Here is a 23752-nt window from a genome sequence, read left to right on the forward strand (position 1 = left end):
AGTATCATTAAAAGACTTTTATCTTTTATGGGACAAGCAAAGTCTGGAACAATGCCAATAGTCTCTATTGCCAACCTAGAAGGTTACACTCTGAATGTTGGAAGGTCAGTTTCCTCTGAGGTGGGGGGGGGGTCCTGATTCATATCTGGCCTTTGGACCCAGATGACTCTGGAGAAGAAAGTGAGGCAGGTGACTTAGCACAGCTCCCCCTCACTCAAATCCAATTCACAGGCTTGTCATGGCATGACGGTGGAAAAACTGCTATTGGAACTATCTCCCAGTTTTTATCACTTAACCCTGATTGCCTCATGTCCAGGGCCATCTCCAGTCATACCGATTCATATGTGGTCATTGAACCAGATGATTCTAGAGGAAAAAGTGAGGCTGGTGACTTAGCACAGTCCTTCCTCACTCAATTCCAATTCATGTACTTGTCATGGCATCATCTCCCTGATGTCATGGTTTTCTTGGAGAACAAAGGAAAAACATCATCATCATCTCTTACCCTTACAATTTCAGTTGGTCCTAGAAAGACTGAACAGGTAGATTTCTCAACTTACCCCACAGTCGAAGCAGTTGAAGGAGGAGTGGAAGTAAGGCCTCGTCCCAAGACCGTACATTTTTATAAACATTTCGGACATAAAGAGTCCTAAGAAAATGAATTCTGCATAGTCTGGAAATGAGATTGAAAGGAAACAGAAACAAGGATTAGCCTTTGGGGTCTGCAAGTAGCTCTTCCTCTACAGGGTTCCTAAGGACACTTGATACTTTTACCCTCATTCCCAATCTTGACTTTGGTGATTCCTGGGCTACTGGCTTGGTTGGTGACTTATTTTGTAAGGTCTTATTTTCCTAGGCCTCAGTCTTCCCTCTGAGAAAGGGAAAGAACAATTTCTCATGTCCCTATTAATCCAGAACAGTCTCAGGAGGGAGACTCATGAAAAGGTCTAGCAGAGGCTCTGAGTTTTAGGTCTTTAGGATTTTCTATAGCTTACGGCTTTACCCTGAAAACTCATGTTCTTGTCTGGTCCAATGAGAAAGGTGTGGAAACCAATGGTATTATAGTGACACATTTTTTTTTTCTTTCATAACACCAGTATTGGTAACAGAGATATCATTCAACCTGAAGGAATGTTGAATGAAACAAGAGTTAGCTGATAAAAATCCTGGCTTCTCCATTTCCTCTTCCAATGCTGTTAATCTATATAATGGGATTATAGGAATCTTATCACACAACCCAAAATCCAACAGGGGATTTTGGAATAACCTGATTTTTTTTGATTATTAGTTTTATCTTTACCCTGTATAGTTATGATGTATGCTAGGTGTTACTTGTCATTCTCCATTAGAATGCAAGTGTTTGTATTAGTTCTTTTATTCTTTGTACATGTATTGTATTTGTTATATGAAGCCCAAAGTAAATTGTTGATTAAAAGTGAAATAAAAATCCAAATGAAGTTTTTTAAAAAAGTGATAGATGAATATAATATATATATATATATGTATATATAATGAATAAGTGGATGAAAAAACCATTTATGAAGCATCTAAAATTTGACCATATTACATTTAATATTACACCTAATATGTGACCATATTACACTATAGACATAGGGGACTGTTGACCAAGAAAGGATATTTTGGTCCAGAAAATTATAGACATGGTGGGTTGCATATAATCTGGGAAAAATCATAGAATTGATTCCATCATGATTTGTAGGTTATAAAACTAGAAGGGGGGAAGGGAAGTTGAGTGGGAAGAAAAATTCCAGTTGTCTAGCCTCAGTAGGAAATTTGTCTAGGAGGCTGTAGAAGAACTGGGGAGTGGGGAGGAAGTGAAGCATGGTGGGACAATGTTAGGGGCAAGGGAAGGTAAATGACTTGCCCAGAGTCACACAGCAAGTTGAAGGCAGTTCTGACCCCAGAGTTCAGGTCCTCTAATTCTGAGGTCCAGGGCACTTTCTCTTGTAGCCCAGATCCATTTCTTGATCCTGAGGTAGCCCTCAGCCTACCAGAAGCAAGTCAACCTCCAGACCTCCCTAAACCAGGACAAACAAAACCACTGCCTGGGGAGAATAGCAGAGGAGGATTCTACTAACTCAGAAGTTAGAGGCAGGAAGTAAAGAACCTTCATTCTTGAGGAGCCTTCAGGGAGGCTGAATGTAATTACTTAAGCTGGAACTGGGTCAGGGCCTTCTTCTTTCAAAGCTTCCTGTACCAAGCCGACAGGGAACAGTGAAATTACAGGGGATGGGCAGGGGTTTTAGCTAAGAGGCAACCTTTCCATTAACTCTTCCTGTTCCCTTTGCTTATCCTGTCCACTGGATCCTCTTTTCATCCCCCAGGCCAAAGTAGACCAGGCCAGAAAGGCACATCTTACAAACCTAGAGCCTACTCATTCTAGCCAAGCTTGGAAGGGAAACTGAGGGAGAAGGACAACTTCAAGACAAAAGGAGATTCTTTAGAAACCAAAGTCAATAAATAGTCCCCTCCTGATCCAGGAGGAATTTCTTGTCCTTGAGAGGTGATGGGGGACCCACATCTCTTACTTTGGTTTGGATTTCAAATACTTATTGATTGCCCACAGCTCTTTATTTTAATTTTGCTCAGAGGTTTCCCCACCTTTACCAACTTTCCTTTTCTTGAGCATGCCTGGTTCTTGAGTCTGCTAGGTCCTGACATGGAGAGGTCCATGGGCTCTCTAGCTTAATTCATTGAGAAAGCTAACATTCTCAGACTGCTGATACAGCCTTGGGCTGCTGCAGCATGTGAGCATTCTGAGTCTAACTCAGAACCCTGCTGGGAATAGACTGGGGGCTCTACGGGGAGGATTTTCCCAGACTAAGCTCAAGTGATTGAAATTTAAAAGGAAAAGAAAAAGGGAATTAAAAATTGAATAAGAGATTCAAAGGAAGAAGAAAAAGGCAGCAAGTGATACACCCACAAAACAAATAGGATGAAGAAATATTAAAGATACAGGTCATCTCTCTCCCCCTGTTCTTTTTCTCTTCTACATCATCAGCCAATCTCTCACTTTAGAATACTAGCTGACATTAGAATTGGGGGACTTAACCTTAGAGACATCTAGTTCAACTCTTTCATTTTCATAGATATTACGTATAAAGCACTATAGTTATTTATTTTTTTTAGTTGAGGAAACTACTAAGGGACTTTGACTTGCCCAAGATAGCATTGCTAGGAAATCTGGGCCCTTCTGACTCTGATTCGAAGTCTAACTCTTATTCCAGCATATTGTAGGAGAGAATGGGTAGTGGAAGTGGTTAGAGAACTGCCCAGATGATGCAAAAAATAGGGCAGTAGAGAGCAACAGAGTAAGGAAGAAAATCACATATATGCTGGGCTCCAGCACATTGTTCTAGGCTTGCTTCTAAATATACTATTACTTGTCATAAGAGTTGCAGCAGTCAGAGGGTCATTAATAACTGCACCAAAAAGCTAGAAGAACAGACAAAATCAATCAATCGATCAATCAATAAATAAGCTCTGGGTAAGTGCCTACTATGTGCCAGGCAACATATGAAAGAATGAATGGTGGTAGAGAAATAATAGATAATTTTTATATAGCTCACTAAAGTTTGTGAAGTGCTTTAAAAATATTTCATAGAGAGCATATGGATTTCAGAAAAACCTGGAAAGACTTACATGAACTGATCCTGAATGAAGGGAGTAAAACAAGGAGAACATTGTACACATTAATAACAACATTGTGTGATGATGAACTTAGCTTTTCTTCTCAGTACAATGATCAAAGACAATTCTTTTTTTTTTTTGGTGGTGGGGAGCAGTGGGGTTAAGTGACTTGCCCAAGATCAGATAGCTAGTAAGTATCAAGTGTCTTAGGCTGGATTTGAACTCAGATCCTCCTGGCTCTAGGACTGGTGCTCCATCCACTGTCAAAGATAATTCTAAAAGGCTTTTTGTTTTAATTCTTCTGTCACAGCATGACTAATGTGGAAATATACTTAAATAGTTGTACATGTGTAACCTATATCAAATTATTCACTGTCAAGGGGAAGGGGGGAGAAAAGGGAGGGAGGGAGAAAAATGTGGATTTCAAATCTTATCAAAAAATAAATGTTGAAAACTATCTTAACATATAATTAGTAAAATAATTTTTTTTTGTTTTTGCAAAGCAATGGGATTAAGTGACTTGCCCAAGGTCACATAGCTAGGTAATTATTATATATCTGAGGTTGGATTTGAACTCCAGAGACAGTGCTCTATCCAAAAAACAAATTTAAACATCTCATTTAGGGGTCTACACAGTTTCCTAGTTGTAAAAAAAAAAATTGAGAATGATCCACTCATGAAGAAGCCAAGGACTTGAGGGACTTTTAAGAAAAGACAAAGAAAGGACAGTTAAGTGGCACAGTGGATTAGAGTATCAGTCCTGGAGTCAGGACCTAAGTTCAAATTTGACCTCGGACACTTAATAATTGCCTAGCTGTGTGACTTTGGGCAAGTCACTTAACTCCACTGCCTTGCAAAAAACCTAAAAAAAAACAAAAAACAAAAAAAGGGCAGCTAGGTAGCACAATGGATAGAGCACTGGTGCTGGAGTCAGAAGGACCTGAGTTCAAATCCAACCTCAGACACTTAGTAATTACCTAACTATGTGACCTTGGGCAAGTCATTAACTCCATTGCCTTGCAAAACCAAAAAAAAAAAAAAAAGAAAAGTATTGAAGAAAAAAAGAAAAAAAAAGGAATGCATAAGTGGGAGTAAAAGGCATATTAGGGGAAAGAGGAGCAGAAGCAGGAGGATCTACTCACAGAGGAAGTCAGATAGCCAATCTGGCTGGTTGTAGTGAACTATAGCAACACACAATGTGTTGAGGGCTACTAGACTGAGAACTGTCCAGTAGAAGGCCTGAGTTTTGACCATGCGGCGGATATAGAAGCGCATTCTTCTCTCCTTTTTATGAAAAAAAGTTGAGTTCTCCAGCTTGGCACTTTTAATACTGGCTCGGGCAAAGGGAGAACCTGCCAAAGGGAGAAAGGAAAATGTCAGCCTAGGCTCAGCAGGCCCTTCCTGCAGAGGAAAGCAATCCATAACTCAGCCCAGGGCAAGGCCGGGGGCCAGAGAGTCAATTAGCCTCACCAGCAGACCCACCAACCTTGGGGAATATTGTTCCCCCCCTCTTCCTCTAATGCCCCCCCCCCCAGCCTCTTCCACTCTGCAGCTGCCAACTCTTACAGGAAGGAGGTTTCCCTGAAATTAACAGCATAAAAAACAAACAATTATATCTCATAATGTCAATAATGATACCTTGCATTTATCTGTCTCCTGAGGCCATTTGCTTGCCTGCTTAGGTGAGGACAGAGTCTGATGCTTTGCCTCCCCCCACAAACTATAGGGGTTTCTGTGACAAAGCAGCTGTTGTTTGGCACAGCTGCTTGGGATGGGGTTTGAGGGATGGGAGCAGGAGGTGAGAGAGGCATCACCCCAGTTCACCCTAGCTCCATCCGGGGCTGTAGGTAAGGACACCCAGTGAGTAAAGGCAAAAGGTAATCCTACACTTAGGATTCAGGAGCAGGGGTAGGATATTTGGATACAGATATGAATGGTCTAAGAAGGAGAGACCTTAATTTGACTCTGTTTGACTTTGGAAACAATAGCATCTGCCTAGCAGCCACAACACAGTGAATGTTCTGGGAACAAACAGCTATGATCAGCAGTCATATTTATTTTCCTAAAGCTCTGAATTAATGATTTGGGATCATCCAATGCTATTCTAATCCTTTATTGAGTAGTGTTAAGGGCAAAGGACCACCAACAGAAAGAAATAATGATGCGATGGAGAAGAACTCCATTAAAAAAAAAGAGAGAGAGAGACAAATTGACTTCAGTGACTGGCTTCAACTTTGGGTGTTTTATGAAGACACCAACTCTTAAGGATAAGTTAAGTCTAGACAACCAAAGACTCTGAGAAACAACCAGTGCAGGGCTTGAAAAGGTCAGGTCCACTGGGAGACTATAAAGTTGGGAGCTCTTTAAAGAGAACTAGAATTCAGACCTGGAGCCTGAAGAACTGAAGCCACACACCTCATCTGACCTCATGAAAGAGGGTAAAAAGAAATCTCTAATCTTGGGGGTTTTTTTGGCCTTGAACTGCTTTTTGAGCTATAGATCTTCATCTCCCATTGTCAATTTGTCCCAAACAAAATTTATGTCCCCTGCTTCCAAATAAATTCTTCTTGGTAGTATTCATTCATTCCTTCATTCATCCATCCAAGAAATACTTATTAGGTGCCTATTATAAAGTAATGTAATAATTATTTATAATGTAATGCTTCACAGTACTCATCTATGTATAATATACACACAAACCTATATATAGTCTGATTTATCATCACAACCCTTTGAGAAAAGCAATGAAGATATTATGCCCATTCTACAAATGAGAAAGCTGAGGCTCTGAGAATTTAGATAATTTTCTTGAGTTCATATATTGAGTAAACAGAAGAGATTACACTGGAACCCAGGTCTTCTGATATTTCCTCCTAGGATCTTTCCTCTACCCCAGGGTGCTTCTCCTCTTGTTAGTAGTATTATCATTCCCTTGGTCATCCAGGTTCAACATTTCTGTCATCTTCATGCTCCTTTGTTCCCTCAGGGTCAATGTTATCAAGTCTGGCATTGTCTCTTCCCCTCTCATCGGTTCTGATTTTCCCAGAGGAACTCTTGGGGTTGGGAAAGGAGCAACTGAACTGGAATGAAATTGAGAGCTGGGGAACCTTTATGGAGAGTCTATCAATAATCTGATTGGATGAAGGAAGCTTTTTTGTACTTTCAGAATAGTCTGAGAAGCTGAGTGCTACAAATAGGAATCACCAGATGCTAGCTGGTATCTATATCTGTCTATACCTCATCTTTCTAGCTAGATTTATAGTTAGCACCTCCCTGATTAGATTATTGTAAGATCTTTGAAGGACGAGTCCATGTCATGTTTCTTTGTATCATCCATAGCACCTGATCCAGAATAGGTACATGGTCAAAATTTGTTGACTAAACTATTCATGTCACTATATTACTAAGAAACTGCCTGTGGAGGGAGCATCAGTCCTATGCTTTCAGTTGCATTCTGCCAAAGAACTTCCAATTCATCTCTCCTTTTACTCTCTAGTTCTCCCTGAGTACTCTCTTTCCTGCTTCCCCATCATAGGTTTTACAGAATCTTAGAGTTGACAGGGAATCCAGAAGTCACCAAGTTTAACCCAAACCTGAATGGGAATTTCTTCTACATACTTTGCTAAGTCAACATCCAGGTTCTGGATGAAGAAGTGAGGAAGGATCGATTATCTCCTAGGTAAGGAAGCTTATTCCAATTTTTTTTAATCTCTTAAAGTTAAAAACATTTGAAACTATCAGAAATTTTTTTCCTTATATGAGTTGAAATCTACATATTTGCAGTTCTCAGTTCTAACTTCTGGGATCAAGAAAAATACATTTAATCTTCCATATAGCAGCCCTTCTATGATCTAAAGATGGTTACTGTGGTCTTACTAAGTTTTGTCTTTCCCAAGTGCATTATACTCATTTCACCTAGAGTATTATAGTGTGATCTGGTTTCCCTTTAGCCTAGTTTCCTTCCTCTGGGAAGACTCTAGTTTGTCAGTATTCTTTCTAAAATGTGATGCATCCAATTGATCAAAACACAATTCAGAAGGGCTAGCACCTCTCTTGCTCTGGACCTTATACTTCTTCAAATTCAGCCTAGGATCTTTTTTAATATTATGGTCTCAAAAAATAAAAAAATTAAACCACTTGTTTCTGAGAGGCTGGTGGAAGGGGAAGGCACCATGAGGATAAGTGCTTTGTTCTCTTGAACCCTCCATTCTCCTAACCATACCTCCTGTGACTAGGGTCTTAGGGAGAGAGAAAAACTCACCCACTGAGGCCATGTCAGCCAGCTGATCCTCAGCTTCTTCAGGGTTGAGCAGGTCTGTCTTGCTTTTCTTTATGGTGGCTCTCCGCAGAGCTCCAACAATAGGAACATGGCAAGAGAAAAAGACATTACCCTTGTTGTCCTAGCCTTGGCACTCTCTGGATGTTCTTAGAAATTGCTATTCATGAAGTTTGGGGTTGGGTAAATAGGAAACTTTGTTAGGGAAATGGCTTCTGCCCTGTTCCCTCTGGCATTTTGGCTGAGGTACCAAAGAAAGCGCTAGGGACACCCACCTCAACATTTGGGCTGAATCCCAGAAGAGACTTAAAGAATAACAGATTCTCTGAGTTGACAAGCTACATGAACCCATGCCTGAATATAAATTCCTTATAAAATCCCTGTCAGATAGTCTCCTTTGCTCGAAGACCATTGGTAATGGGGAGCTCACTACCTCCAAGGCAGCCCATTCCATTTTTATAAGCTCCAATTGTTAGGAAGCTTTTACTTATACTGTGCTGAAATCTGCTCCCTGGCTGCTTCTTCCCAATTCTTTCTGGGGTCCAGTTGTATAATTCAAACTTGGGGCAGTTTACTATAATGATATACAATTTTGGAGAGAGTCACTTGAATTTCCATGAGTTGCTTTAATTTTCATTCTATGAACTCTTCTTTGTAACTGACTGATACAAAGCCCTTTTAGCTAATAGAATTTCCAATTAAAAGTAGTTTTGTCATCAGTTCTGACTAAGAAGTTCCCAAATAAGAAACTTGATTTGGTAGTTTCCCACAGTAGAACTCAAAGTGAATAGGTCATGCAGAGTCAGAGTCAGAGTTCTATATTTACAATACATTTTACATTTGTCTATCATAAATGATCCTTAGGAGGTAGGTTCCCATCCTTTTCCATCCCCACAAGCTAATTCTTGTGATTATTAGATAATTCTAGACATGACTCCTTGAGCATCTTCTAAAATGGCCCTTGGCCAAGAATGGCCCACCTTGGAAGCCCCCACTGCCCAGTGTTTTCCTAGTATGTCCTCTATCACATATCATGTCAAACTCAGAGGAGTTACCATCAAAGGGGTGTCTCTGCTCGCCGTCTGTTTCATCTTCTGCTAGTATCACTTCTTCTGAGGGAAAAGAAGAGCAAATTAACCTCCTGCAGTCAGACAGATGGAGCTTCCCCCTCGCAGGGCCAGGACCCACGCTTGGCCAGAAATCACATCCCAGATGGCCTGGGAAGGTTTCAGACCAAGTCAGAGTGGGTTCTCTTGGGGGAAAAATGTCTCCAGAGAATAAACGTTGCTTCCCTGGAATAAGAACTGAGGGACTTCCACAGAGTCTCTCTTTGGCTTTTGAAAGAAAGATGGCACAAAAGACATTTTTTTCCCCAATATGGAATTAGTCTCCAGAGTTCTTTTACTATGAGAATAAGGCCCTGACCAGTCAAAGTATGGCCAGTTGATTCCATAGTCAAAGACAACAAACATTTATAATAAGTTTATTACATATTAGACACGGTGTAAAGCATTAGGAATACAAAGATTGGCCAAAAACACAGTCCCTCAAAGAGCTCGGAGAGGACAACATGAAAACTTGTTTTGTACAAATAAGCTAAAGTCAGGATATGTTGGAGATAACGTTAGAGGGGAAGCAACAGCATTAAGGGAGATCAGGAAAGGCTTCTTGCAGAAGACAGATTTTTCACCAGGACTTGAAAAAAGTCATAGAAACCAGGAACGGGAGATGAGAAGGCAGAGTATTACAGATCTGGAAGATAGCAAGTGAAAATATCTGAAATCAGGAGATGGAGTATACTGTGTGAGCAACACTAAAGAAGCCAATGTCACTGGATGGCAAGGAGAGGAAGGTGTAAGAAAACTGGAAAAGCAGAGAGAGACGAGGTTATAAAGAGCTCAACAAGCCAAACAGGAATTTTATAATGCAGCTTTGATTTGATTTGATTTGATGGGGAGTAGTCACTGGAGTTTGAGATTGAGAGAGTGTGTGTGGTGTGTGTGTGTGTGTGTGTGTGTGTGTGTGTGTGTGTGTGAGAGAGAGAGAGAGAGAGAGAGAGAGAGAGAGAGAGAGAGAGAAATGATCAGATCTGGCCTTTATAAAGATCATTTTGACAGCTAGGTAAATGATGGAATGGAGGAGAGAAAGACCTGAGGCAGAGAGACCCACCAGCAGGTTATTGCAATAGTCCAGTGTAAAGTAATGGCTGTATTAGGGTGGTGTTGAAGCTGAAGGAGTGAATGGGGCCTATGCAAGAGATGTTTAAACAGTAGAATTAATAGGACTTGGTAATAAGTGATAATAAAAATGATGATGATAATGGTGATGATAGCTAATATTTATATAGTTCTTGCTATGGATCAAGCCCCAGGCAAAGCATTTTACAATTATTCTGTTATTAAAAGAAATGGATATGGTGATTGAAAGAGGGTAGAGAGTAACAGAAGACACCTCCATTGTGACCTGGATGCCTGGGAGAATGATGGCACCTTGGTAGTAATAAGGAAGTTTGGAAGTGGGGGGAGGTTTAGAGGAAAAGATAATGAGTTAGGAGTTTAAGACGTCTAAAGGGTAAGTAGTTTGAGATATTCATCAGGAAGATGAGATTTGAAAGTGGGAATCAGCAGAGAAGTTAGTGCCAGATAAGTAAATCTGAGAATCTTTGGCAAAGAGATAATAACTGAATCCACTGGATTGGATGACATCACAAAGCCAAATATTATAGAATATGAGTGAGGAAGAAGAGGGGCTGTGACAGAATCTTGGGTGACGCCCATAACGGGCTTGGTCAAGATGAAGGCCTAGTAGAGAAGACTGAGGAGAGGGTTTACAAGTAGGAGAGGATCCGGGAAAGAGCAGTTTGTGAAGACCCAGAAAGAAAAATATTAGCATTGTCAAAGGCTGCAAAGAGGTCAAGAAGGGCAAAGGCTAAGAAAAGGTCATTGGATTTGTCAAATTAAAAGAGCATTGGTAATATCAGAGAGAGTATATTTCACTTGAATGATGAAGTCAGAAATCAGTCTGCAGAGAGTTAAGAAAAGTGTGAGAGCAAAGGAAATAATAGCATCCATTGTGGATGATTTTCTCAAGGACTTCCTCGAATTGAGGAGAGATATAGGATGACAGCCGGCAGAGATGGCTGGATTGAGTGAGGGGCTTCTTCTTCTTTTTCTTCTTCTTCTTCTTCTTCTTCTTCTTTTTGGGGGGGTGATGAGGGAGACTTCATTTGCATTTGTAGGCAGCAGTGAAATTGTCAGTAGACAGGAAAGGACTGATAACAAGAGTGGAGATGATAGAGGAGGTAGCCTGTTGGAGATGGAATGGGATCTTTTGTACATGTAGAAGGGTAAGCCTTGGCTAAAAGGGTCACCCCTTCATGTAAGATGGGTGAAGAAGGAGAGAGTGGGAGGAGACACTTGAGTATTTCAAGATGAGGAGAGGGGAGGAAGAAGAAGCTCTAGGCAAATAGTTTTATTCCTTTTTCCAGTGAAATAGGAGAGAGTTGGGGAAGTTTGAGAAGAGAGGAAAAGTTCGGAAAATCTGTGGTGAGTGGGACAGTTAAGCAATTTGGGAACTATAAAGAATTTTCCTGAAACAGTGAGGGCCAAGTTGAGATTATACAACATACATTTATATTGGACTCAATTAATATGGTTTTGTGATTTCAACCAGTTTCATTCAGTGGCATGAGAAGAGCAGTAGAGATAGCAAATGGGAGAAATCCATGACTGGGGTTTGGCAGGGGAAATTTTATGAAAAGATTAAGGGCCAAAGGACCAAAAAAGGATAGTGTTGAATTGAACTAGTTCACTAAGGAGCTAAAATGGGGAAGGGCCCAGAAAAGAACTGAGGGGTAGAGAGATTGAAGATCATGGTAAAGATAAAGAATGGACTGGTTATAAGGTAGAGGGAAAGACATGATAGATGATTATGATCAGATAAATACCAATTATATATCATTTAAGAGTCTAACAGGTGTCTCAGAACCAATTTTGTCTCTTCTTTCTATCCAGTGTTTCCTCATTCCCCCCATCAAGAACATCTGCCTATCCCTCCTCCTTGAGGTCCCCATCCTGGTGTTAGCTTAGATTTATCAGATTCAGTCTGTCTGGCTACCTGCACCCACAGTATGCTCCATATGCCTCACCTGCTTTGGAGATCCATTCCATGTAGCCATTGAGTTCCCTCTCTATCTGTTGCTGCCGTCTCAGCTTCAGAAAAGCTCGCCGATTCTCAACCCTCTCTCTTTCTTTGGCAAACTCCCTGCAAAACACAAAGTCCCAGGTCCATTATCTGGCATAAGTCATGGGTTTTAGGGCATCCTTCTTCTATCTGGCTGCAAGGGAGCAGCATCTAGCTGCTTGTAAAGGACAGAAGAACTATTGAGTCAGCACAGGGTCTGCTTACATCAAGGGGGAATTAACTAGGAATATTTAGTCCTTGAACCTAGGGTCCTGAAGGAAGAAAGCCATTCTCTTTCCCAATTTCTGCCTCTTCTGACAACACGGGTGGGGGCTCAGTATCTGTGGTGGAGAAATGAAATGGCAGGGACAAAGTGGACTTACCCGGACAGCACACCCAGCACAAGGTTCAGCATAAAAAATGAGCCAATGATGATGAGGGGAATGAAGTACAACCAGTTCCAGGTGTTCCCTGAGGCATCATTGCTCTGTAGCAGGAGAAAAGGGGAAAACAGAAACATTGTGTGAGACTCCAGTAAAGGAGGTGATGGGGTGGGAGTGGAGGGCCTTAGCTCTCCAGAGAATCATGTCTGTTTACCTCCCCTAAGACTGGTACTTCTTCAGCCCATATGTGGGAGTAGCAAAGGTCCAACCTATAGGAAAAACCCCAGCAGGCAGCTAAGAGTCCTTCAGACAGGCCCCAGGGAAAAGCTTCTCTTAGAATACTGGGGCACATGATTAAGCTGGAAACACAGCAGATTCCAGGACAGATGAGTAGTTAGGATGGAGCAAAGAGCGGTGAAATAAATGACATGCCCTAAATTCAAATGGTGATGTCCTGGATGAACTGAGAAATTTACTCCCCCCCCCCATATTCATTCATCTTGCTCTATACCCCTCCATAGAACACAGTCCTGAAAAGCCAGAACTCCATAAATATCTTCCTTCAGGTCCATCATCCTGAACTACAAACTAAAGTAAAGCCAGCATGAAAAACCAAAGACAAAGGCAGAATGAAGAGATTGTTGCTGAGCTTCCTTCCAAATCAGGGATTCTGTGATTTCTGCAGTTTTATTCTCCAAACCAAAGGGTAATAGCAGAAAGAGAATGAAATAGAGAAGAGGGAGGGAAGGAAAAGGGGGAGAGAGAAGAGATGAGAAGACAAGAGAAGAGGGTAGAGGGAGAGAGAGGAGAAAAGGAGAAGAGAGAAGATATTAGGAGAAGATGGGGAGAGGAAGGAGGGGAGAGGATAAGAGGAGAAGGATGAGAAGATGAGAAGAGGGGATAATAGAGGGGCACACAGACACAAACGAGAGAAACAGGGAGTGTATTTTGGATATATGTTCAATTAATGGAAAAATGGTAGAAGACAATAGTTAATCTTAAATATTCTATCTTTGTCTCACATAACTTAATTGAAAAAAAACATAGGCCCTGTATAATCTTATGAAGATTTTGCAACCTTAACTGATAAAGGGGAGGGATTTTCCCCATACAATGAGTTGTGATGGGTTTTTTCCTTTCTCCTGCTCAGACCTATGAATAGAAAAGAATTGAGAGTGCTCTGGTAGAGTCCCTTCCAGCACCCTTATAATTCCTATGGGGGATTATCCAGACATGTAGTCAGGGTCTCTGGATATGTCAGTGAAAGAAGACAGGAGACAAGCATCACATCCCTTCTTTCACAAAAGATCCCATATGTGCCAATTTCTTCTAATGGAAAGATGTACATATGTGAATTGGGATCCAAACAAGTGTAAATAAAAGGTTAGGCTGGGTTATGACCCTGGGTTTCTCCCAAGCACCAAAGTACAAGGGGTTGAGATGGATGATGGGAGCCAGATTGGTACAAAGCAATTTACAGGAAATGCTGACAAGTGGACTTGCTTTCTATACCTTTGGCCTTTTATGATGATGACATGCATCCTTCTCACACTGGTGTGACAAGGAGGTCAGAGGCAGGCCTGGTGTCTTAGTCATGTCTCTTTGCTCTTGGGCTCAGAATCCAGGCAGAGTCATTCAAATGATAAACTTCCTCAGAGACGGCCCTGAGACCCTTTTTCCCACTTTACTCTTTAGAATAGCTATTGAAGGTGGCTACACAGATTTCAGGATATTAATATAATGGAATATTATGGTTCTGTAAAATGATAAATATATGTCTGTGTGATTAACAGCCCATTTACAGTAATTACATTTGTAAATAGTTTTTTAAAAAAGCTAGCTCAAGCAGCCACAACCTCTGCCTCTGAGTTGTGTCTTGTGCTACATCTCATCTTAAAAACACTGTTTGGGGCAGGATGTGAAGCAGGACTTGGGACCAAGAAAGCCACCATCTTCAAGGAGCATATGCTTTTCCCTCATGGTACCAGAGGGAATACTGTCCCAAACAAACTGGCCCCAGGGAAGAGGCTAATGAATTGGACCCGGATTCCAACCTTTCCCAACCACTCCACCCTACTCTGAAAGAACTAAAGCTTCATTGTTTGAAAGACGTACTGAGTGAGGCTGGTGCTGGCAGAGAGAGGACAAAACAGGGCCGGAAGGGAACCAGAGCAGTCTTTGTACTTCTGCTCATCTGTCTACATGAACTGCTAAAGATTTCTTGTTCCTATTTCTCAGTGCTAAATTTAGTCTAAGGGAGCAAAGCACCCACATGGGCTAGATAGAAGGCGGAAATCTTTGGGCTGCTGTAATGAGAGCTGAGGAGGCTGAAGTGGAAACAGGAGAAGTAGGGCAAGAACAAGACCTGCCAGGGGCAAATCTCCACCATGGACAAGGAGCACAGGCAGCCTCCTCAAAGAAGAGACCATTCCTATTCTATCCTTTAGAGTTTCTCTTCTTAAGATTGTTGGGAAAGCAAGGAAGGGGACATGTTCCTGACCACACAGTCATCTATATGTTCCAAGGATTCCTGATCAGTGGAAGCCAGCAAGAGGTCCTGGGGACATTCAAGAAGGTGACCAAATGGTGATTCACTCATCTGTCTTTTCCTTTCCCAGTCAATGGGATTTTGGTTTTATTTTCAGATTGGCCTGAGTTTCTCAACTGTGCAAAGAGATGATCATTAAAGTAACTTCCAGCACAGATATTCTACAATTCTCTACAAAAGATGCTCTTTCTCTTTTTAACCTGGTCTAATTATTCAATGCACCTATTAATCCCGCACAACCAGGAGAAGGTGAAGGAGGACAGGTTTTGATAGAGAAATCAGTTTTCCAAGGTGGTAGGAGTTTGAACGAAGGGAAAATATAAAAGGAAGTTCCCAAACAGAGAGAACTGTACCCACCACAGATACTTAACAATTCATTAGCAAACACAGTTGCACAAATTTCTCTTCAAAGTTTTCCTTTCCTTTTATAATCCAGGTAATGGTTGTTGTATGACATATGTTAACACTGAGGGAATTCTATGCCAAGGAAAGGTGCCATCATGCTTATTGCCCACTGGGGTAGGAGCTGGGCATGGAAGAACACATTGTCTGAATAGAGAATGGGCTGTAGAATTTAATGGAGTTATATCTGTTAATGATAATGACAATTATGATGATACTTTAGAATTCTTAGTGTCTTTCTTTCAAAGTATTGATGTCTTTATAATCATCATTTCATTTGTTCCTACATTCTTCCTATGAAACAACCAAGAGAATGGATTCACCCCATTTTATGGACAGAGAAACTGAAAATTAAAGAAATCTAACTTGGGTAGAAGAGCCTAGTGATAAAACTGGGAAAAGATCTGACATGTTCAGATATTTAGACCACTGCTATGCCCATAATACTCTTGTTGCTGCTGAGCTGCTGTGGCATATGACAATTACATAAACTCATATGTACCCCAAATAAAAACTATAAGAAAACTAACAATTAAAACTTTATAATACTTTACAATATTTGGTGTGAGAAAAAGATACTGAGACAACCCTATTGCCTTCTGAATTGCTAAAAATTGTTAAGTTCTATTTGGCTTAAAAAGACTGCTTCTTGATGGTGAAATTCTCCAAATATTCTCATTTGCAGATGATTCCGTATTAATTGCAACAAACACTAGAATGCTGCAACGCTTTCTCAGTGGAATCTAAAGCAATGTGAGAAAGAATGATCTATCTACCCTGGAAAATCAAAGTAGATGAAAAATACATATTGCTTAGGTCATGAAAAATCAATCTATTGTTATGTATATCTTTAACTGGCATTACAACTAAATAACAAGTTGGAACCAGAATTAGTACTAAGGGGAGATTAGTCTGGATTCTGTCTACTCACTCCTACAAAAGCCCATCTATTTAACACCCCATTTATCCTGGGGATGCTATATGGCTTCACATCATAGATTATCATAAGAATTAAATTTACCAGTAGCTCAAAAGGCAGTGGAAGGATGGTACAAGAAGGCTCTAGTATGTTACTATTGAAAAGGTAGATATGAGAAGTGGCTTATTATGGAAAACATAAACAGATAATGTAGTAAAATGAGGCAACCAGATAATAAGAATGAGAGACAACAGATGGATTGTCCAGGTAGTACATTGGTAGCCTAAGGGAAGCCATAAGCAAATGTGACTAAGAGTTATATAAAATGAAAAGGTATGGTGGAGTTGTTATCTTTATCAGTGCAAAGAATATACTTGCTGATAGTCAAGGATTTACCAAAATTACAATAGTAACAATAATCATTACTCAAATCCAAAGCTATTTCCACAATGCTATTAGTTTCAGATATTTTAGTGTGTTCTAATTCCTTGAAAATCAGTAATCCAAGCATGGTGCCTCCCCACCCCCACCAAAAAAGTCAATTTCCCTATAAATCGGGATGAAGGGCACAGTGGATAGAATGTTAGATTTGGAATGGTGGATTCCTCACACTTAATTTTACACTTCTGATACTGAGTAATTATGTGACCACAGGCAAGTCATTTAACGTTAATTTTCTCAACTGCAAAATGGGGATCATAATAGGACCTACCCCCCACCCAGGATTGCTATGAGATCAAATCAGCCACTTAGTAGCCTTGAGGGTACCATGTGCCAACTATTATAGTAGTTGTTATTATTACTTATATGTTGTACTCAGATACATTATATTACATTACATTTAATATTGTTAATCCAATGTCCTGATATGTCCTGATGTAAGTCCAAACAAACATCACCAAATTGCAAAGATGTGGGTAAAAGGTTGACATAGAAATAGTAGCTGCAAAATATTATCATGCTAATAGGCAGATGATGCTATCAGTTGGCTAAGCATCAATCTCCTGGCTTCTTAAATCTCTGAAGGATATTAATCAGTGACCCCTGATGGTGCTGGCCTTAAAACATAACACCAAGGGGCAGCTAGGTGGCCCAGTGGATAGAGCACTGGCCTGAGAGTCAGGAGGACCTGAGTTTAATCTGGCCTCAGACACTTAATTATCTGGTTGTGTGACCCTGGGCAAGTCACTTACCCCACTGCCTTGGCAAATAAAACAAAAACATAACACCATACAAAGAATCTGCAGATATCTATAAACATGAATGGAAATCTGTAAGAGAGATTGTGCCCATCTCTCAGTCTCTAATTTCCTTCCTACCATCTTCTTATTGTCTCTCTTTCCCCTTATTTCTCCTTCCTCTTCTGTCTCCTCTGAACTTGCTTGGTTTTACAGTACCTTCCGTGGGCATATTTTTCTATCTCTAGGTCCCTGGACCAAGATTTTACACAGAGTCTATAAGCTTAGGTGGGAAAACAATCTTTTTTTACATTTTTAATTTTGCTAAGCTCTAACTAAAATTTAACATTTCCTTCCATTATGAATGTGGGCAGCAAACCACAGTAGTATTAGGCTTCTCCAGACTGTCAAAGAAGTCTGTGAACCAAAAAAGGTTAAGCACCCTTCTTCCATCTGCAGCTTATTAACAATGTTAAGCTTTGAGAGAAGAGTGCTCTGCTTCTTCTTTGACCTCCCACATATCAGGAGAGCATTAGCATAGAACCTTTTGCAAAGGTAGGTATTAATTTAATATGGAAATCTCTGTATTTGATGATGAGAGAAGGAGTGGGGAAAGAAGGGGAGCTCCCAATAGAAACCGAAGCTCAAGGGCTGATTTCATTAAATATCCATAAATCTGGAAGGTCCTTTCCTTGTTTGTTAAGTGATTCTGGCTGATGAGCTTAGCACTCTATATTTACCTTCTGAGTGGGGACAGCCTAGAAAGAGGCAGTTCCAGTTTCACCCACACACCCACTGTCAATCTGCCTCACCCCTGCTTGCAAGGAACAAGTAGGGAGAGGGTCCCCTGAGGGGAGCTGAGTCAATCTCTGGTTTTTCTAGACACTGCCAAGTTGCTAGCTTTGGGCACATGTGGTGAGGGGGTTCCTGGAAAATGGGGACACCTGTCTGTCTAGAAACTATACTGTGCTCTAGCAGATAAATCCCACTAGCAGTCACCAAGAGGGAGCTTTACCCATGCCAGACCTGTTATGCCTCAGCCCTGGATCTCTCCATCCAATTTCTCTCCTTCCCTCTACTCCCATTTCCATCCTAAAGAGGGTTTCCTCATCTCTATTCTTCCCACCCTGCCCTTGCTTTGGTTCTGGCAGCCATTCTGGCAGGGCTGGGTTCCCTAAGGACTGTTCAGAGCTTGGTAGGGAGATGTGCATCATGCGGTCACAATCTCTTTGGACACCATAGCTGACATATGAGATCTCAGGCCACTTGGAAGGCCTCTATAAACAGATAAAAAAGAAGAGAGAGATAGTGAAATTCTCCTTAGAATCAATGGGGCCTCTCATTCCTGCTCCATACATCTGAGACACAGGCAGTGATTTTCCCTTTTCAAAGTGAGCATCCAACGTCCCCAGTAGTGAGTCGATGGATGAGGACTTACTACAAGAATGTGCTTGCTCTGCATCCTAGATGGTTCAGTGGATAGAGCTCCAGCCCCGGAGTCAGGAGGACCTGAGTTCAACTCTGGCTTCAGATATCTGACACTTTCTTGGGAAAATGTCACGCTGATACCTTTGCATACAGAACTATCTCCAATCATCCTGATCCATAGCTGGTCCCTGGACCCCCATGGCTCTGGAGGAAAAAGTGGTAACTTAGCAAAGCACGCCCCACTCAAATCCAATTCACTTGCTTGCCATGGCATCATTTCCCTGACTTCATGGTCTTCTTAGAGAAGGAAGGACAAATATCAATGTCACCCTACCTTCCACCTAGGATCCCTTCCCTGATTCTTCTCATTGACATTGTTTTTCCCTCCCTCATAACCTACATGCCATATTGCTTTGCCTCCATCGTGCACTTGTAATAAAATGGCATTGATGCATACATCAGAACTCTTCACTGGACTGTAGGATCCATGAAGGCAAATCTCAATTTCTCTTGCACATAGTTAAGTGCAATAAATATCTGAACTAATAGGTTCCATTCCAATCAACTCAATAATTATTTATGTAGGGTCTATAACTGCATGGCAATTTGCTAGATACTAGAATACAAAGATAAAAGAATCTGAGATGACTGGTGGCTCACTAGGCCTGGAGGCAGAATGACCTGAGTTCAGACCCAGCCTCAGATACTTACCAGCTATATTAACTTGGATAAGTCACTTAAGAATTATCTGTCTCAGTTTCCTCAAATATACAACAGATTTACCTCTCAGGGTTGTTTTGAGGAAGCACAGATAACATCTGAATTGTATTTAAATTGCCACATAGTAGGTACCTAATTAATGTTTATTCCTTTCTCCTTATTCTCCTTCCCTACCCTTGGGGAGATTTTTTTCCGCTGAGGAATACAGTGTATACATATATATATATATATATATTTTATATATATGTATATAAAATATATATATGTATAAACACAAATATATGTGTGAATAGAAAGCTATTTCTAAGAATTGGAAGGGGGTGGTAGTTAGATAACACTTGATAGATGCTATTCAATGATTCTGATATATAAAGATCAGTACTTGAGCTGAGTTATGAAGATAAAAGATTTTAAAAGGCAGCTCTAAGGAGAGATGGGAAATGGAATGTGAACTATAGGAAACAGCTAGTAAGTAGCCTGTAGAAACATCTGAAGGGAATAATATTGAAGCATGGCTAGAAAGGTTGGATGCAGATTGTAAAAGGCATTCAATATTATGCTGAGGAATTTGGATTTCATTTTAGAGTGAAATGGAGGACATCAGCAGAGTGATGGTCCTTTGCCTGAGGAAAATTATTTAGGCAGCTGTGTAGAGGATGAATTGAAGAGTGGAGAGATTTGAAAAATGAGAAGGCCTTTATTAGGGTGATTGTTGCCTTGAAGAGGACCAATGGCATCAGGAAGGTGATGTCTTGACTTGCAAGCAAATTGGATCTAAATGAGGCAGGGCTGTGCAAAGTCACCAGTCTCACTTTCTCCTCTGAAGCCATCTGGGTCCACTAGCCAGATATAGATCAGAACGACTGGAGATGGCCCCAGATGTAATGGGAGATCTTGGTCTTTTTAAATTAAGTTCTTTTCTAGATCTGTTTATCTGAGCAACTCTCATTCAGTGATTAAGGCTAGGTAAGAAATTGACGGCCCAATGAGCAGAAAGAAGGGGTCATATTCGGGATGTGTTGTGATAGAATTGTCAACTGACTGGATATAGAGGAATAAGGGAAAGGGAAAAAGTCAAGAATGATGTTGAGACTGTGAATTTGAGGAAACAGGAAGATGGTAATGGTCTCATTAGACAATCAAGAGGAGGAGCTGGTTTATAGGAAAAGAGAAGTAGTTCTTTTTTAGCTATGTTAAGCTTTGAAATACTGAGTTAGAATCCAGATGAAAATTCCATCATGATGTTAGTAATGGCGACCAGAGTTTAGGAGAGAAACTCAAGTTGGAGACATGGATTTGGGAGTCATTTACATGGACATTATATTTGAACCTAAGGGATATGGTGTGTGAAGGCAAAGGGATGAGCAACAGGGAGAGAGAAGTGGAATTGCAATTTAAGTCCAATAATTACCCTACTCAGCTGCATTATCCCTCTGCTGACTCCTGTTAAACTTGTAGTCCACCCAAACCTCTGGATTTTTTTCAAAAGAACTACTATTTAGTTATGTCTCTTGCATTTTGTACTTATGCCCTCTTTTGTATCTTCAGCATTTAACCTGGTAAATACTTAATATTTATTGACTGAATTATTTTTTTGAATCATCCTTATTCTACATACCTATATCCTGTCCAGCTTTTATAATATAACAGGGCTATCTCTCCTGCAGTTTACATAAGGGGCAAATGATCATTCACTCTAAGATTAGATTGCAGATTCCTCGAGGGTGGGGATAGTAGGAGCTCAATAACTGTATATAATTGATGACCAAGAAGTTTCTCCTCCACACTTAGTTATGCATCAATTGCTTGCTAGACTTCAAAAATATTTTCCATAGAGTTTGACTCATGCTACTTCATGGAAAGCATGAAAGTTATTCCATATTCCATGCCCAAGTTGGGACTTTGATGCATTTAGTAAAAGAAATAAGATGATTCTCTGGATAAATGCATCAACTAGATAAGAAAGAAAAAGACAAAAAAAGGAACTCAACAAGTCAGATGGTCACTTGCTAGCACTTATTCCTAGATTCATTAATAGTTTAATGTCAACCTGAAAGAAGGTCTCCAGGGGAGGCCCAGGGGATCTGTGGTTGGGCCTTGCACTATTAAACTTGTTTATTAATGATTGGATAAAGGCATAGATGGCATTCTTATTAAATCTGTGGAAGATTCAAAAGCTGAAAGGGACAGTTAAAACCCTTGGTGCCAGAGTTAGGCTCCAATTGAATTCTGATAGAGTTGAATCTAAAATGAAATGTAACAAGATAAAATATAATGTCTTACATGCAAAAAAATCAACTTCACAAGTACAGGATGAAGGTTTGGTTTAGCATCAGTTTAGAAAAAGATCAGAGGATTTATGATGAACTGTAAATTCACTGTGATCTAAATATAACACAACAGTTAAAAAAAAGTCAATGAATTCTTGGGGTGCATTAAGAGAGGCTTAGCTTCTAAGAATAATGAAGTTCTAGTCACATTACCCTCTGCCCTGATCAACCACCTCTAGAATGTCACATTCACTTCTGGGCACATCTTTGGAAGAATATAGATAGCCAGAAAGCACTCAAAGGAGGACAATCTGGATGATGAAGGGAGTCAGTTTCATGTAATATGAGCATTAGTTGGAGGAAATGGGAAGGAATGTTTAGGCTAGAAAAGGAAAGATTTGGGGGAACATCATGGTTGTCTCCAAGTTTTTGAAGGAATAATGGGTTGAAGTTGCAAAGGGACTAATTTAAATTTGATACAAGGAAAAACTTCCTAATGATCAGTGTTATCCCAAGGTGGAATGAAAGTAGTGGTGTCTCCTCAATATGGAAGCAAAAACCACATAGCCTTACTCCTTGAGCTGGAACACAAATGGCTGATGGGGATAAGGATTCTGGAGATCAGTCTTACAGCCAATCAGAAAGCTGATTTCATGGGCAGTACCAAAGTTCCAAAAGGGTGGAGGCCCTTGCCTCTATCCAGAAGTGGCTTGGTTTGTTCTCAGAAGCACTAGCTAATGGCACAATCACATCGAATCCTTTGGTTTCTTTAACAGAAATTCACTTTGCCTCCTTGAGAAGGAGAAGTTGATCATGTCTAATGCCTTTTCATTGAATCAAAATTTTAGATTTGAAAGGACTTCAACATCCAACCCACACCTGAAAAAGAATTCTGACATGCATTCACCTTGCCTTTGATTAAAATCCTTTAGTGCTCTCCATAGAGGATGATCCCCATTGCCAAAGTCCATCCAACTGTGGGATAGCTGCAATTATTAGGAAATTGGATTTGATTTCAAACCTAAATTTGCCTGTGTGACTTCCACCCTTTGTCCTGCTTTTTTCCTCAGGGGCAAAATAGAACAAGATTAATTTCTCTTTCACAAAATACTCTTTCATTCCCACTCCACCCCCATTGATTCTTTAGTCTTCCTGGCTAAATCCATGTGGTTGGACTCGAGGTCCTTCACCATCTTTGTTACCCTTCTTTGGATGCTTTTCAGCCTACCAATGCTCTCCTTAAAATAGGGTGCCCAGAATCAAACACAATACTCTAGAGATAGTAGCTTAGCTATAAACCTCAAAGATGACTGGAGTAAGCCTTGGGAATGATGCTGTAAGTGGCACATGCATTCACACCACGGCAGAAGAAGGAAGAATCTGGTTCACTCCCTGCCTCTCATGAAGAGAAGTTCAAGAAGCAACATGTTTATTCCATTAATACCCAAGAGGGCAATCATGCTCTACACCAAGGTCAAACTGTCACAGCAAAGTATAAGACACTGAATGAGGTTACCTCCAAACCAACATTCCTTTATCCCAGTTCAGGTCTTGCCTTCAGCAACAGAGGGTGGAGATTCTAAGTCCTAGAATTTTCTTAGAGGCCTTCTGAAAATCTAATTTAGAATAGAAATCAGTCTGACCATGCACACTACATCCTTCTCACTTTGCACCATTGCTCTGGCTTCAAATTTAAGAATGGTGACTGAGGTGGAAGACTGACTTCCTGAGGTATGGGGAAACTGGCAGTTTAGCTTGAAGACTGAATGGAATTAAGGGAATCAATGGAAAAGTC

At 40.5% G+C, this 23752-nt stretch overlaps 1 protein-coding gene across 1 annotated transcript in view; it reads right to left on the reverse strand.

Annotated features, from left to right (window-relative positions):
- The window catches only part of CACNA1A (calcium voltage-gated channel subunit alpha1 A), a 366968-nt gene that overhangs the window by 101874 nt on the left and 241342 nt on the right, over positions 1 to 23752 (reverse strand). Inside the window, exons 9-14 of the mRNA XM_074203549.1 lie at positions 12493 to 12596; positions 12075 to 12190; positions 8983 to 9039; positions 7913 to 8002; positions 4794 to 5003; positions 561 to 673 (exon numbers count right to left, since the gene is read on the reverse strand). Coding sequence (XP_074059650.1) covers positions 561 to 673; positions 4794 to 5003; positions 7913 to 8002; positions 8983 to 9039; positions 12075 to 12190; positions 12493 to 12596 — 690 coding nt within the window. The remainder of the gene's footprint in view (positions 1 to 560; positions 674 to 4793; positions 5004 to 7912; positions 8003 to 8982; positions 9040 to 12074; positions 12191 to 12492; positions 12597 to 23752) is intronic.

The sequence above is a fragment of the Macrotis lagotis genome, chromosome X (assembly GCF_037893015.1).
Source record: "Macrotis lagotis isolate mMagLag1 chromosome X, bilby.v1.9.chrom.fasta, whole genome shotgun sequence".
NCBI lineage: Eukaryota > Metazoa > Chordata > Mammalia > Peramelemorphia > Peramelidae > Macrotis > Macrotis lagotis.